Source organism: Panthera leo, chromosome B1, assembly GCF_018350215.1.
Source record: "Panthera leo isolate Ple1 chromosome B1, P.leo_Ple1_pat1.1, whole genome shotgun sequence".
NCBI lineage: Eukaryota > Metazoa > Chordata > Mammalia > Carnivora > Felidae > Panthera > Panthera leo.
The window spans coordinates 203,083,812-203,096,839 of NC_056682.1; the positions used below are offsets into that span (position 1 = coordinate 203,083,812).

Here is a 13,028-nt window from a genome sequence, read left to right on the forward strand (position 1 = left end):
GTTCCCTGTGTGCGTAAGAACACAGACCCCGGTTCCTGGACACAGTTTCATCTGTACTCATTAGACTCAGCTTGCTGGCCAAGCTCTGCTGATCCCCCACATCCTTGTGGGTGCTTGCACTGCTCAAGCGAGCAGCCAGAGAGAGAAAGAGTCTGAGATGTCCTACAAGAAGAGTGGATTTGACTCTCCGTGCAGCCCAAAACAATTTTCCTTTTTGTATTTTGAAACTATTTCATTAAGTACTTAGTTTAAAATTTCTATGTCTTCCTCACACACTGAACCTTTTATTACTGTACAGCAACCTTCATCTGTCCCTTACATTAAAACATTCTGTCTGATAATAACATAACTATACAGGGGCGTCTGGGTGGTTCAGTCAGTCAGGCATCTGACTTCAGCTCAGGTCATGATCTCATAGCTCGTGGGTTTGAGCCCCACGTCGGGCCCTGTGCTGACAGCTGAGAGCCTGGAGCCTGCTTCAGATTCTGTGTCTCCCTCTCTCTCTCTGCCCAACCTCTGCTTGCTCTCTGTCTCTCGAAACTGAATAAACATTAAATTTAAAAATAAAATAAATAAATAAATAACATAACTGTACAGTAGCTTCCTTTTCCCTCTTTATTTCCACCTTTCTATTCATCGTTTTAGGTATGTTCAGTGTGTTCTTGCAAATGGTACGTGTATGTGTGTGTGCGTGCACGTGTGTAAGTATGTATATATGTATTTAAAATTATTAACACAATCTGACAAACTTTTTATCTATAATGGTTGCTGGTAAAACTGAACTTGTGTCTCTCGTGTTTTTAAAATTTGTTTACTGTACCTTCTTTACATTTGTTTTTTCTGAGTTTTGATTTTTTTTTCCCTTCTATAGATTAGCAATTTATACAGCCTATTTCTATTCTTTTAAGGACTGCTTGTGAAACTGTATCACCTTCACCTTAGAGTCTGAAGATTAAATCCTTAGCTGTTGGGGCACCTGGGGGGCTCAGTTGGTAAGCGTCGGACTTCGGCTCAGGTCACGATCTCGCGGATCCCGAGTTCGAGCCCCATGTGGGGCTCTGTGCCGACAGCTCGGAGCCTGGAGCCTGCTTCGGATTCTGTGTCTTCCTCTCTCTGACCCTCCCCCGTTCACGCTCTGTCTCTCTGTATCTCAAAAATAAAATAAACGTTAAAAAAAATTGAAATACTTAACTGCTAAATACCCGAATGATAAAAGAACCTGAGGATACTCAGCTCTACTTCACACTAACTCACAAGCTTCTGTTCAATACGGTGGTTCTTCCAGACATAATGTCCGCTGGCTATTAGTACTGTCTTGTTACAGAGAAAGCATTTTATTTACCGACATTTATCAGGCTGTTTCTCTCTCCTTTCTGCAAATCAGACTTTCTAAGATCAATCTTTTTTCTTGAAGTGTAATCTTAGATTTTTTTTTTAATGCTTTTATTTATTTTTGAAGCAGAGGGAGAGAGAGAGAGAGAGAGAGAGAGAGAGAGAGAGCGAGCGCATGAGCGGGGGAGGAGCAGAGAGAGAGGGAGGAACAGAATTCGAAGCAGGCTGCAGGCTCCAGGCTCTAAGCTGTCAGCACAGAGCTCGACGCGGGGCTCGAATCCACAAATTGTGAGATCATGACCTGAGCCGAAGCCGGATGCTCAACCGACTGAGCCAACCAGGCGCCCCAGATGTTTTTTTTATGCAGATGTTTTTGTAGCAAGTTCCTGTAGTTTTTCTTTTATGTTAAAGAATAGGTTTGTGGGAAACATAGTTATAGACTGACAATTTTCTCCCAGCACTGAAAATATCACTCCATGGTCTTTGGGTTTTACATTTGCTATGTTGAGGAATGGATTTTTATTTGTTTATCCTAATGGTATATGTTGTACTGTTGAATTTGTAGATTTGGATTTCTTATTAGCTCTTCAGAGTCCCCAGGCACCATTTCTCTTTACATACTGCTTTTCTATAGTCCCCATCTTCTCCAAATTGGGGGGGGGGGTCCAGTTAAATGTATATGTTAGACTCAGTCTCTCTCCTCCATGTCTCTTAACCTCTTTTATATTTTCTATTTTCCTTGAATTGTGGTGCATTCGGGGGGGTATGTCTGAGATATTTCTTCAAATTCACGAATTCCCTCTTCAGCAGTGTCTAAGCTGTTTATTGTGTATCTATTAAGATCTTGATTTTAATAATTATATTTTTCATTTCTAGATGTTTGTTTTCCCCAGGTCTTGGGTGTTTGATAATCTCTGTTTATAAGCACATGCATGATTTCAAAAATATATGAGGCCTAAAGACCTACCTTGGGAAAATTTCCCTCCAAAGTTCTGCTTTTATCCAAGAAAAGTCCCTATTTCATCCCTTGCTCCCCAGAATTTAGCTTCAGGGCAAACTCTCTTACTAATGCAAGTGATTTACCTATAGGTCATTTTGGACTTTGTACAAACACATCTGTACCACTTGAGAATGACAATCCCATTTCTTCCTTGATTCTTATCCTTTTTTTTCTTCTTATGTCTTCGCAAACAGAAGTTGTGATGATGGGCATCCTTCTCTTCTTTTTTCTTTTTTAATCTCAAGGGGCAGTTTTTAATGTTTCACTGTAAGTATGGCATTTGTTGTACTTTATGGATACCTTTTACTGTGTTAAGGATGTGCCTGGGTAGTCCTACTTAAGAGTTTTTGTAATGAACACATGTCCAACTTTAGCAGATGCTTTATTCCGTCTGCTGAGATACATACACACACATACATAAATTACATAATAAATATAATTTCCAGAAATATTTAGACTTCTTTTCTATCCTATCCTATCCTATCCTGAACAATTAGAATTCAGAGCAAACACACTGCTCCGTGTGTGTGTGTGTGTATGTGTGTGTGTGTGTGTGTGTGTGTGTGTGTGTGTGTGTGTGTGGTTACCTGAAACAAAGAAGTTAAAGTACTAACAAAGAAGGAACAAGGAGCTTTAAAATAAAATTTGCTTGCCAAAATTCACAAAGAAGATAAAATACTATCGAACACAGTACTAATAAAGTCTGATGCTCGTCAGGAAAACAGAAAATATCTAAAATGTTACTTTTCTCCTTAAAAGCACGCCATACAGAATGTTTCAGTGTCAGCACACATGAGGGTCACCAGGGATGCTTGTGATCATACAGACGTCAGGTCCCTCCCCAGCGCCTGACCCTGCAGGTGTGGGGAGAGGCCTGCGTGCCCCACTGGTGCAGCTGGTCTAGAGCACGTCGAGAACCACTGTCCTAAACCAGTCTTCACACAGAAGGGAGGGGAGAAGCGCCTGGGTGCAAGCGGGAGTGAGGAGGCCAGTGTGCGTGCTGGGGCTATGGAGGGACATGTGTGGCAGGCCGTCACAGGGCTGCAATGCTACTGAGGAGCCAGGCTCCTTGGCCAGATGACAGAACTTGTGCCCCACACAACTGGCAACGCCATGGGAGGGTCGTGTATGGCAGCCGTAAACCCACATCACTTCAGACACAGGCCCCAACATTTACCTTTTGAAATACTCCACTTCCCTCTCTGTCTCGTCCATGTCCACGCTGTCTAGGTCGATATCTTTAGGCAGAAAGACATCATCTGTTAAACGAAAGAAACAAGGCAAGTCAGATTACAAGAGAAGAAACCACGTGGCTTTACTCTACTTAATTTTAACAGCTTCGCAAACTGAAAACGTTCTCCAAGATGAGATTGTACAAACAGCTAAAAGAGGGCAGCTGTGTCCCACGTGCTTGTGGACATCCAGGTCCAACCTGGACATCGGGGAACTCACGTGGTTGCTGAGCAAAGCAGCTGTCGCTGCAGGTCCCACCAGAAGAGGCCCATTTGCCGACACCCAATCCCCAAGGGACCGGTCTTTAATTGACACATCTCCATAATGGGAGAGCCCTTCGGAAGACTCTTGGAAACCCAAGTGCTTGTGAGCCCAGAGGCTGCCCTAAGTCCCTACTGGGGGCAGGAGTGCACTAGTGAATAGAGAAGCTGCCCAGAGGGCAGCATGAAGGGGAGGAAAACGCTGTCCCTCACAGTTAGAGGGCACAATTGTACCCCGGTCCCAGACATCAACCTCTACAGGAAGATGGCTCTCCCAGACACTTGGTTTACATATGCAACATCCCACAAACATCATCAAAAACTTTTCAGGCTGTTCCAATAAAAAAGCAAGGCTGCTTTTTCACTTTGCAGTTAAATCACCCAATTTGAAAACAGGATAGCAGGGAGGCTAATGATTTGGGATTATTCCATCTCCTGGAATCTCAGCCAGTTTGAGGGTTTCAACTTCTCGCTTCTGCTCTGCCCACCCCATCTGGTACCTGTGGGATGCCGGGCACTTCCTGGGCCCTGTCTGGGCCTCGCGCGGGACCATCAGTGCAGGCACAACAGCCAGCCCCATCAAAGAAGGGTGCAGAGTGTCTGCTTCCCTGCAGACTTTGGCATGGGGCAATTTTTTATAATCTTTAACAGACAGACACACCTTTCCCCCCATCACTGGGGCACTTCCACAGTAGCACAAGACATGGTTCCCCTGCGTAAGCAGCTAGCGCCACTGACGACCTCTGCCACCAGGCAGAGCGCCCTCACATCCGTGAGCTCACAGAAACGGCAGGGAAGAGCTTCCCTGCCGGGACCTGCGTGACCACAGCCCCTCCTGCACAGACAGCCCCCTGCCCCTGCCGGACCCAGGCCCTCCTACTCTCAGCCTTCCTCCTCCGCAACTCCCCCAATCCCTCCTTCCACCTGGATACCGACACCACCAAACCTCCACCCCTGCCCCAGACGGCTTTCCTGAGTTCCACGCTTATAAAGCTACCTCCCGCAAACACACGCCTTCGGGCGTCTGACCCCCAATACAGGCAACGGTGGGTCCCCGTACTCTGCTGCAAGCCTGCTCCTTTCCTGACAGTGAGCCTCCCATCCCCCCTTGCCCATACGTCACACTCTCTAGGTGCTGGGCGAGCGCTCTGTGAAAAGTCAGGGACTCCCCCATCTCCATCCACTGCCACTGCTTCAGTGCTGGCCTCCACTAGCCGGCACGGTCATCCTCACAACACGCCCAGTCACAGCTGCCTGGCTTCCACGGCCCAGTCCATCCCTCCCCCAGCCACAAAGACTACTCTGACCAGGGCTCTGTCTGGACATCGAGAAGACCTCGCTCGTCTGGCTGCCGACTCAACTCGCTGACGCCCTGTTCAAGGCAGCACCGACGTATGAGGAAGAGCAAGATGGGGCAGGAGTGTTTTTTTGTTTGTTAGTTTGTTTGTTTTGTTAAAGTAGGCTTCATGCCCAGTGCAGAGCCCAATAGGGGCTTGAACTCAGGACCCCGGAGGTCAAGACCTGAGCTGAGATCAAGAGTAGGAAGCTCAATCAACTGGGCCACCCAGGAGCCCCAGGGGTGTTTACAGATACAATGAAAGTGAAGTCTAAGGTAGGAACAATCTCTAATCAATAGTCATTCCATTAACAGTTCTAGAAGAGGAATGACCACAAAAGCAGACAGAGCAGGTACATCTGCTAGGAAAGCTGCCTTAATAAAGCAATTTCTTTTTTTCCTTTAAAAAAAAAATGTTTATTTCATTTGAGAAAAATGTTTATTTCATTTGAGTGCAGCGCTCTCGCAAGCAGGGGGAGGGGCAGAGAGAGAGGAGAGGAGAGGAGAGGAGAGGAGAGGAGAGGAGAGGAGAGGAGAGAGAGACTCCCAAGCTCCAGTTAATAGCGCAGAGCCCGATGAGGGGCTTGATCTCCCAAACCATGAGATGGTGACCTGAGTCGAAATCAAGAGCTGAATGGTTAACCAACTGTGCCACCCAGGTATCCCAATAAAGCAAATTCCTTATATTCTTTTTTTCTGATTAGAACTAATAATCAGTATCGCACATCTTGGTATAAGGGAAAAAAGAGAACCGTGACCAGCTTCAGTACCACAAAGGCATTTTTCACAACAAAGCTATATTAATCAGAGTGGAAAGTATGACCCAAGTATTTCATATCCAGCCAGGCTGTCTGTTCATCATTAAGAGTGCAGGAAATGTTCTGCTTTGCCAAAGCTCAGAGAATTCTGTGTCCCTGACCCTTACTTGGGGACACGCGCCCAAGAGCAAGCTCCGCCCAACCAGAAGAGGGCTGGGAAAACCTCACAGCACAAGCACGGGACGTAATCAGCTGTGGACCTATGAGTACTGTGTGTCTGACACAGCGGAAATAATGCGGCTGAAACACGGGAAGAGAAGGGACCGCGAAATGGAAAGAATGGGATCGGCTCACAGACTGTTGCCCCAGCAATAAGTGGGTGTCAGAGCACTTCCCGTGGAGCCAGCAGTGGAAGGAAAGCAAGGACGGGGCACTAGACGTGCAAGTGTGGAGGAATGCACTCAGACAAGACTGCCAAGTGTCGTGAAAACCAATGATTTTTTACAAATAAAAGCTAAGGAAACACATCACATAGAAAAAGAAACAGTAAGTATAAAATACACAGAGTAATTATAAACTGTAATCAGAGCTGACACAAAGCACACAGTAATAACACATGGGAATGGGCTCAAACTCACCTGTAGATAAGAGTTTCCATTTGGCTCACAAAGCAAGACTCAGATTTGTGCTACCTAAAATCAGAGAATGAGCTAACACTAAGTGACTCAGAAAGGGGTTAGCACAGAGGGGCCCCGCCAGGCGAATGGAGACAAAAAAAGGGCAACGATCACCATCTTAAATAAAGTAGAAGCCAAGCCGAAAGCACAAAAACACAACAGAAGGATATTTTTCAGTACTAAAAACCACAATTCACTAAGAAGATATTACAGTTAGCTGTTACGGTCATATAATTATATATATATAGTTATATAACATATATAGTTACTTATAGTGCACCAAATAACATAAACACCACCTTTATAAGGCAAAACTGCAAGAAATACAACATACAAACTCATTAATAATAAATAAGAAAAGACAGGTCAAGAGCACAAAAAACAAGTATGGGATGCAGAAGACCTAACCCTTACTATAACTCATCGATACATGATGGGAGATACATATTCAATTTTCCCCATAACAGAAAAAATACACTTTTATCTGAAGTATATATATGGAACAGTCACAAAGAAATACCCGTAAATTCCACAAAACAAAAATATTACAAACAACAAACTCTGATCACAATGCAGAAAACCTAGAAATTATTAAACATACAAAAACAATTCTCCCACCCAGAAACCTAAAAGTCACCTATTATACTACTAGTGAATGAGGGATAAAAACAAAGAAATTACTGAATTTCTTAAAAACAAACAAAAAACCAAAATGGAAACATTATCAGACTATGAAATATATTTAAAGGAATGATCAGAGAAAAATCTGAAGCACTTAATACTTTGATCAAGAAAAATGGTGGAATGAAAACAAATGAACTCAATTCCCAAATCAAAAAGTTGGGAAATAATCAAGAAAATAAAGGAAAGCACAGGAAGAAAATAAAGATAAAAAGCAGAAATTCATGAGGTATTAGAACAACAGTAAACCTATTTAATAAATCAAGAGGCTGGTTAAAAAAAAAAAAAAAGATAACAAAATAGACAAACTATTTTTTTTTAAATAGGCTCCACACCCAACATGGGACTTGAACTCAACGACCCTGACTGAGATCAAGAGTCACATGCTCTACCAACTGAGCCAGCCAGGCGTCCCCAAAATAGACAAACTATTAGCTAATGAATGAAACAGAATGGGGAGAAAACATAAATAATGATGAGGAAAATAGCCACTGAAAATAAATTTTTAAAAATAAGGTACTTTGCACACATCTACGTAAATAAGTTGGAAAACCTAGCTGAAAAAATAATTTACTATGTGAATACAGTTTACTAAAATTAACCTCATTAGAAACAGCAATGCCAAATAAACTAATTTCCATTTCTATCTTTCTCAGAAAAGAGACAAAATTATCAAGGACCTAGCCCATAAAAAAGCACCAGGCCCAAAGGGCTGCATAGGAGTTTTTCTCTCAGAACTTGAAAACTTTGATAGTCTCAATGCAGAGTGAATTGTTCTAGAACACTGAAAATGAAAAACACACAAGAAACCCTAATTTTTTACATTTCTTTATGAAATATGATACTAGTAGCCAAAGCTAATACAGGAAGCAGGGAAAAAAAAAAGTTACAGACTTGTATCTCTTATCAATACTGGTATGAAAATGCTAACTAAAATCATAGCAAACAGAACCCAAAACTAAAGAATACAATACACTACAAGCAAATGGGCTTCAATCCAGGAATCCAAGCCTGCTTCAACATTAGGAAACCTAATAATATAATAGGTATAAGAAGAAAAATCATATTTATGTCCACAGATTCCAGAAAATCTTTCACCAAATTCAACACCCATTCCTGATTAAAAAAACCACTCCATAAAAGTAGGACTCACTGCATATTTTCTCAAAATGATAAGATATATAAACCTTACCCTAAAGCCAGAATCTGACTTAATGTGGAAACACCAGACATTTCGGTTAAGATTGAGAATGATACAATCAAACCCTGGGAGGGTAAGACTTGGGAAAGTTGGAATAAAGCTTTCTCTATTTGTATACATATGATAGAACAGTTGGAGAACCCTAGAGAATCAACAATAACACTCAAACAATAAAATGATTCAGTAAGACAGAAGACATAAAGTTAATATACAAAAATCAATAGCTTTTGTGTACACAAACAACCACTCAGAGCAGCACTATCCAACAGAAATATGATGTGAGCCACAAATATAATTTAAGATTTTCTGGTAGCCACAATAACAAAATTAAAAATAGGTAAAATTAATTTTAGTAACATACATTTCGTTCAATTAAAATATAGCCAAAAGACGATCATTTCCACCTGTAATCAGTACAGAAATTACATTGTTGTATTTCGTATTTATATTCATTCTTTTCATACAAGGCTTTCAAGATCCACTGTATGTTTGCACTACAACACCCTCCGCTCGGAACAGCCACATTCCCCGTGCTCAGTGGTGACGTGTGACTAGTGGCTAATGCACATAAAGCGCACAGCGAGAAGACATAACGGTGAGGAGTCCCACAATGACATTGCAAACGAGGAAGATCGAATACGTAGTGAGCAAGAAACTCAATAAGAAATGTGGACAATCTACGAGAGAAATTTCAGAACATTCCTAAAAGCCACAAAAGTGGACTTGAACGAGTGGAGAAACACTCCTACATCTGGAAAGGGCAATCAATTCAGAGAGGCATCAATTCTCCCCTAAACTAATGAATAAATTTAATGCAACTCCAATAAAGATACCAACGAAGCTTTTTTTATGGCCCCAGCACGCGGACACTGAAGTCCACATGGAAGCACAGAGAGGAATAAACAGCCAGGACGATGCTGGAAAACACCTGTGAGGAGAGGCCTCACTGAAACACACAGGGCTCCCCAAATAACTAACTCAGTGTGGCAACAGCACACGACAAAGCAAAGTGGAAAAGAACAGAAATTCCAGAGTAGAAATTTAGTGTGGAGCAAAGGAGATGTCCTGAATCACTGGGGCAGGATGAATTTTTTTTTTTTTTTTAACTTAAAAAAAAAAAAAAAATTTAATGTTTATTTTTGAGAGACAGAGCGTGAGAGGGGGAGGGGCAGAGAGAGAGGGAGACACAGAATCCGAAGCAGCCTCCAGGCTCCGAGCTGTCAGCACAGAGCCCGACGTGGGGCTCGAACCCACAAACCGTGAGATCATGACCTGAGCCAAAGTCGGATGTTTAACCGCCTGAGCCACCAGGCACCCCGGGACGAATTTTTAATGCCTGATGCTGGGCCACCAGGCTAACCATTTAAAGAAAGAGCATATACTGGACCCAAGCCTCACAGGATACACAAGAACAAACTCCAATGTACCAGGCACTACATGAAAAAGGCGGAACCACACAAATGCTACAAGACACAGGCACACTCCTCTTCCACCTTTGTGCTAGAGGGACGCTTTCTGACTGTTATTTAAAATCCAGAGGCAACAGGAGATCAACGAACCGACTACATAAAAGTGACAGAGAACACTTCCGCAAGGCTGAAGACAACCTGTGAACTGGGAGCACGTTAAAAGGCTAGTATCTCTAACGTGAAAAACTCTTAAACATGGAAACATGTTTAAGACCATGTTTAAGAAGACCAAAAACCTAATTATAAAGTGAGAAAAAAATATAAGAATAGAAAATTCACAAAAAAGAGACAAACCGCTCTTAAAAACATGACCTCCCTGTAATTAGAGAAAAATGGAAATGAAACCACACTGAGGACCCTCTCGATGCTCCGTCTTCAGGAGTTAAGGCCTATATAATTAGGTCACGGTATTGCACTAGTGTTAATTTCTTAATTTTGATAACTGTGTTGTGGTTTTGTGAGAGAGCATCCTTGTTTCGAGGAAATACACAGTGAAGTATTTAAAGGTAAAGGGGCTTCATGTTTGAAATTTCTCTCCTTTGCTTCACAAAAACAGAAGAGGGAAAAAGACAGACAAAGCCAATGTGGTAACACACTGATTTTGGGGAATCAGAGTGTAGGGGAATTCTGTCCGTCTATAATTATTTCAAACTAACAAAAGCAAACAATGGCCACTGTCTCTCACTGCAGTGACAAAGCCACAAGAAGCACAAGCCAGGAGGGACAAGGTAGCACCCCGGACAGGGGGCACCAGCCACACTCCCCCCCCCTTCCCCCCAACTCCATATTTACCGATTGAGCTGCTGACTCTGTCTCCTTTCTTCTTCCTGTTCTTCTTGCTCTTGCCCTTGGGCTGAGGAGAGTCTGCGGGCACCAGCTTGCTGTCCTGAGGGTGCTCGCTGGGGGAGGCAGGCTCCTGGGGGGCCAGATTCAACCTTTCTTCCTTGACGTGGTTCAGCTGCTTTTTGTTATTGTTGTTACTGTTGACTTTCCTCTCCTCTCTTTTCTGCTCTGCCAGGGAAGTGAGGTCCAGGACTTTTGCCTTCGACTCAGTCTGGGGCCGGGGTCTGGGCTGGCTCTCGGAGGCCTTGGGGGGCTCGGCCGGCCTTCTTGCCGGCTCGCTGCTGGCCTTACTGGTCTGCTTGAGCTTTTGCTTGCCACTCCCCTCCTTGTGCTGATGCATGATGTCAAGGAGAAAAGACAGCGGCTCCTGCTGCTTCCCGCTGACCTCCTTCGGGAGGAGGAGCTTGGAGTCTCTGGCGTCCATGGGGTCGGTGGCATCGCCGTCGGCCCCCGGCCCCGGCCCAGGCTCTGAGTGGTCCCCGTGTCTGGAAGGGGAGTGAGGTGAGGTCTCTGGTTCTTCCATTTGCTCTAGTGAGCCATTGTGCATGTTTTCAGAGTTAGGTACAGACTCTGCTGCTGCCTGGAAGTTTCTAGCAAGGATGTCCAACTTGGGACAGTCTTTGCTTGGCCTCTCCTTCTTCTTCTTTTTCACAGCCCTCAGCTTCTGAAGCTCCTGAAGCCGCTGAAACTCCTCCTCCTCCTCCTGCCGCCGTTGCTCCTCCCGGAGGTGCAGGTGCTCCCGGGCCCGGGCCTCTGCTTCCAGGCGCGCCTTCTCTTCCAGCTGCCGTGGGGAAAGAGGCAACTTAAGACAACAGCAAGTGTTCTAAACATGAAGACGCACAGAAAACAAGTAACTTTAAAACGAATTTATATAATAAGAACATAAACTCCGAAAGGGGATATATAATAAGCCCAAAGCTTAAAACACACTCACCCCAAATTACTTTACTCTCTGGAATCATGAGATTTAATCTTTCTACCCAGGTATATACACTCATTACTTTACTGGAGGCGGTGGTGGTGGTGGCGGGGGCCACTTAGCAAACAATTCCTTACGGCCTCTGAGCTTGTGGCTGGGCACTTCTATGAAACAGGTCAAGGCAGCTGCGGTGCCCCTGCCCTGTGCCGGCCTCCCGCTGGAGCGTGACGTCTGGATGAGAACCAGCCGCGCACACCGATCACACGGCGGTTTAACGGCCGTGCCCCTGCCACCAGAGCTGGGCAAGTGCGCCTCTGCGGGCGAGGCCGGTGGATCCACGTGTCAGAAGTGCGCGCTGCCCTGAAAAACCTGCGACTCCTTTTTCCCACCCTAGCAGATCAACAAAGGCCTCAACATATTTTCACCAGGGTCACAGAGCCAATGGCATGCTAATATATTCCACGTCACACGGCAAACAGACGTTGGCTATTTCTGCCCTCCAGCGTGGCGTCACGTTAATATTCATGCCTGGCGAAGACCGTGCTTCACTGGCGAGACACAGTCCAGGAGCCTCGGCACAAACCCTTCCTTCTGCTCTGACAACAAACAGAAGCCGTGAAGAGCGAGAGGCGTGGCTCTCTGCATCCCTGGGCTCCAGGACCAAACTTTGGCAAACACATCTGCATTTAGAAGTCCTTCCGGGTTTACATGATTTTTCACAACATCTCAGTAGGCAATATTTTTAAGAGACAATTTACTTGTAATTGTGAAAAACTTAAACATAAAATCATGTTAAAAATTTGATGACAGATTTTAAAAAAAACTTAATTGGACAATTCAGGTAAAACTTATTTAAAATCCTGGTTCCACCTGTTAAAAGAGAAGCCTTGGAGATGGCAAGCAGCCACAGGCAGCTCCCGGAGTGGCCCCCTGTGGGTGCTACTTTGGACAGGTATCCCAGCGTCTAGGAGCAGGGCGCCCCCCGCAGCAGGTCGGGGGGTAAATCGGCCACAAGACAGAATCTATAGGGAACTCAAAACCAGGTACACGGTGCCTTCAACAACCAGCCCGTCAGCCAGACGCAAAGCAGATCTGCGAGCCGCTCTGGAAGACGGGGTGCTGGGTACAGAGCACACGGGATGAGTGGGCCCTGGTGGAACACTCCTGGTGGGGAATATGTCTCACTGCCCCGCCCTAGTGGGGCTCCTCGGGTGCAGAGCAGGCTTCTCCTCAGAGCCCCTCAACTCCACCTCGCCTGGGGCCGTGGAGCCCAACAGGGCTCCGGCTGGGTGGCCCACTTTGACACACTTGGGGAATGC

General features: G+C 44.8%; 1 protein-coding gene across 9 annotated transcripts in view; it reads right to left on the bottom strand.

Moving 5' to 3' along the window:
• FAM193A (family with sequence similarity 193 member A) overlaps positions 1-13,028 on the bottom strand; it is a 162,543-nt gene that overhangs the window by 6,235 nt on the left and 143,280 nt on the right. For all 9 annotated transcript variants that reach the window (XM_042937066.1, XM_042937065.1, XM_042937067.1 and 6 more), the window contains 2 exons: positions 10,740-11,571; positions 3,510-3,591 (listed from right to left, as the gene is read on the bottom strand). In XM_042937066.1, coding sequence (XP_042793000.1) covers positions 3,510-3,591; positions 10,740-11,571 — 914 coding nt within the window. The remainder of the gene's footprint in view (positions 1-3,509; positions 3,592-10,739; positions 11,572-13,028) is intronic.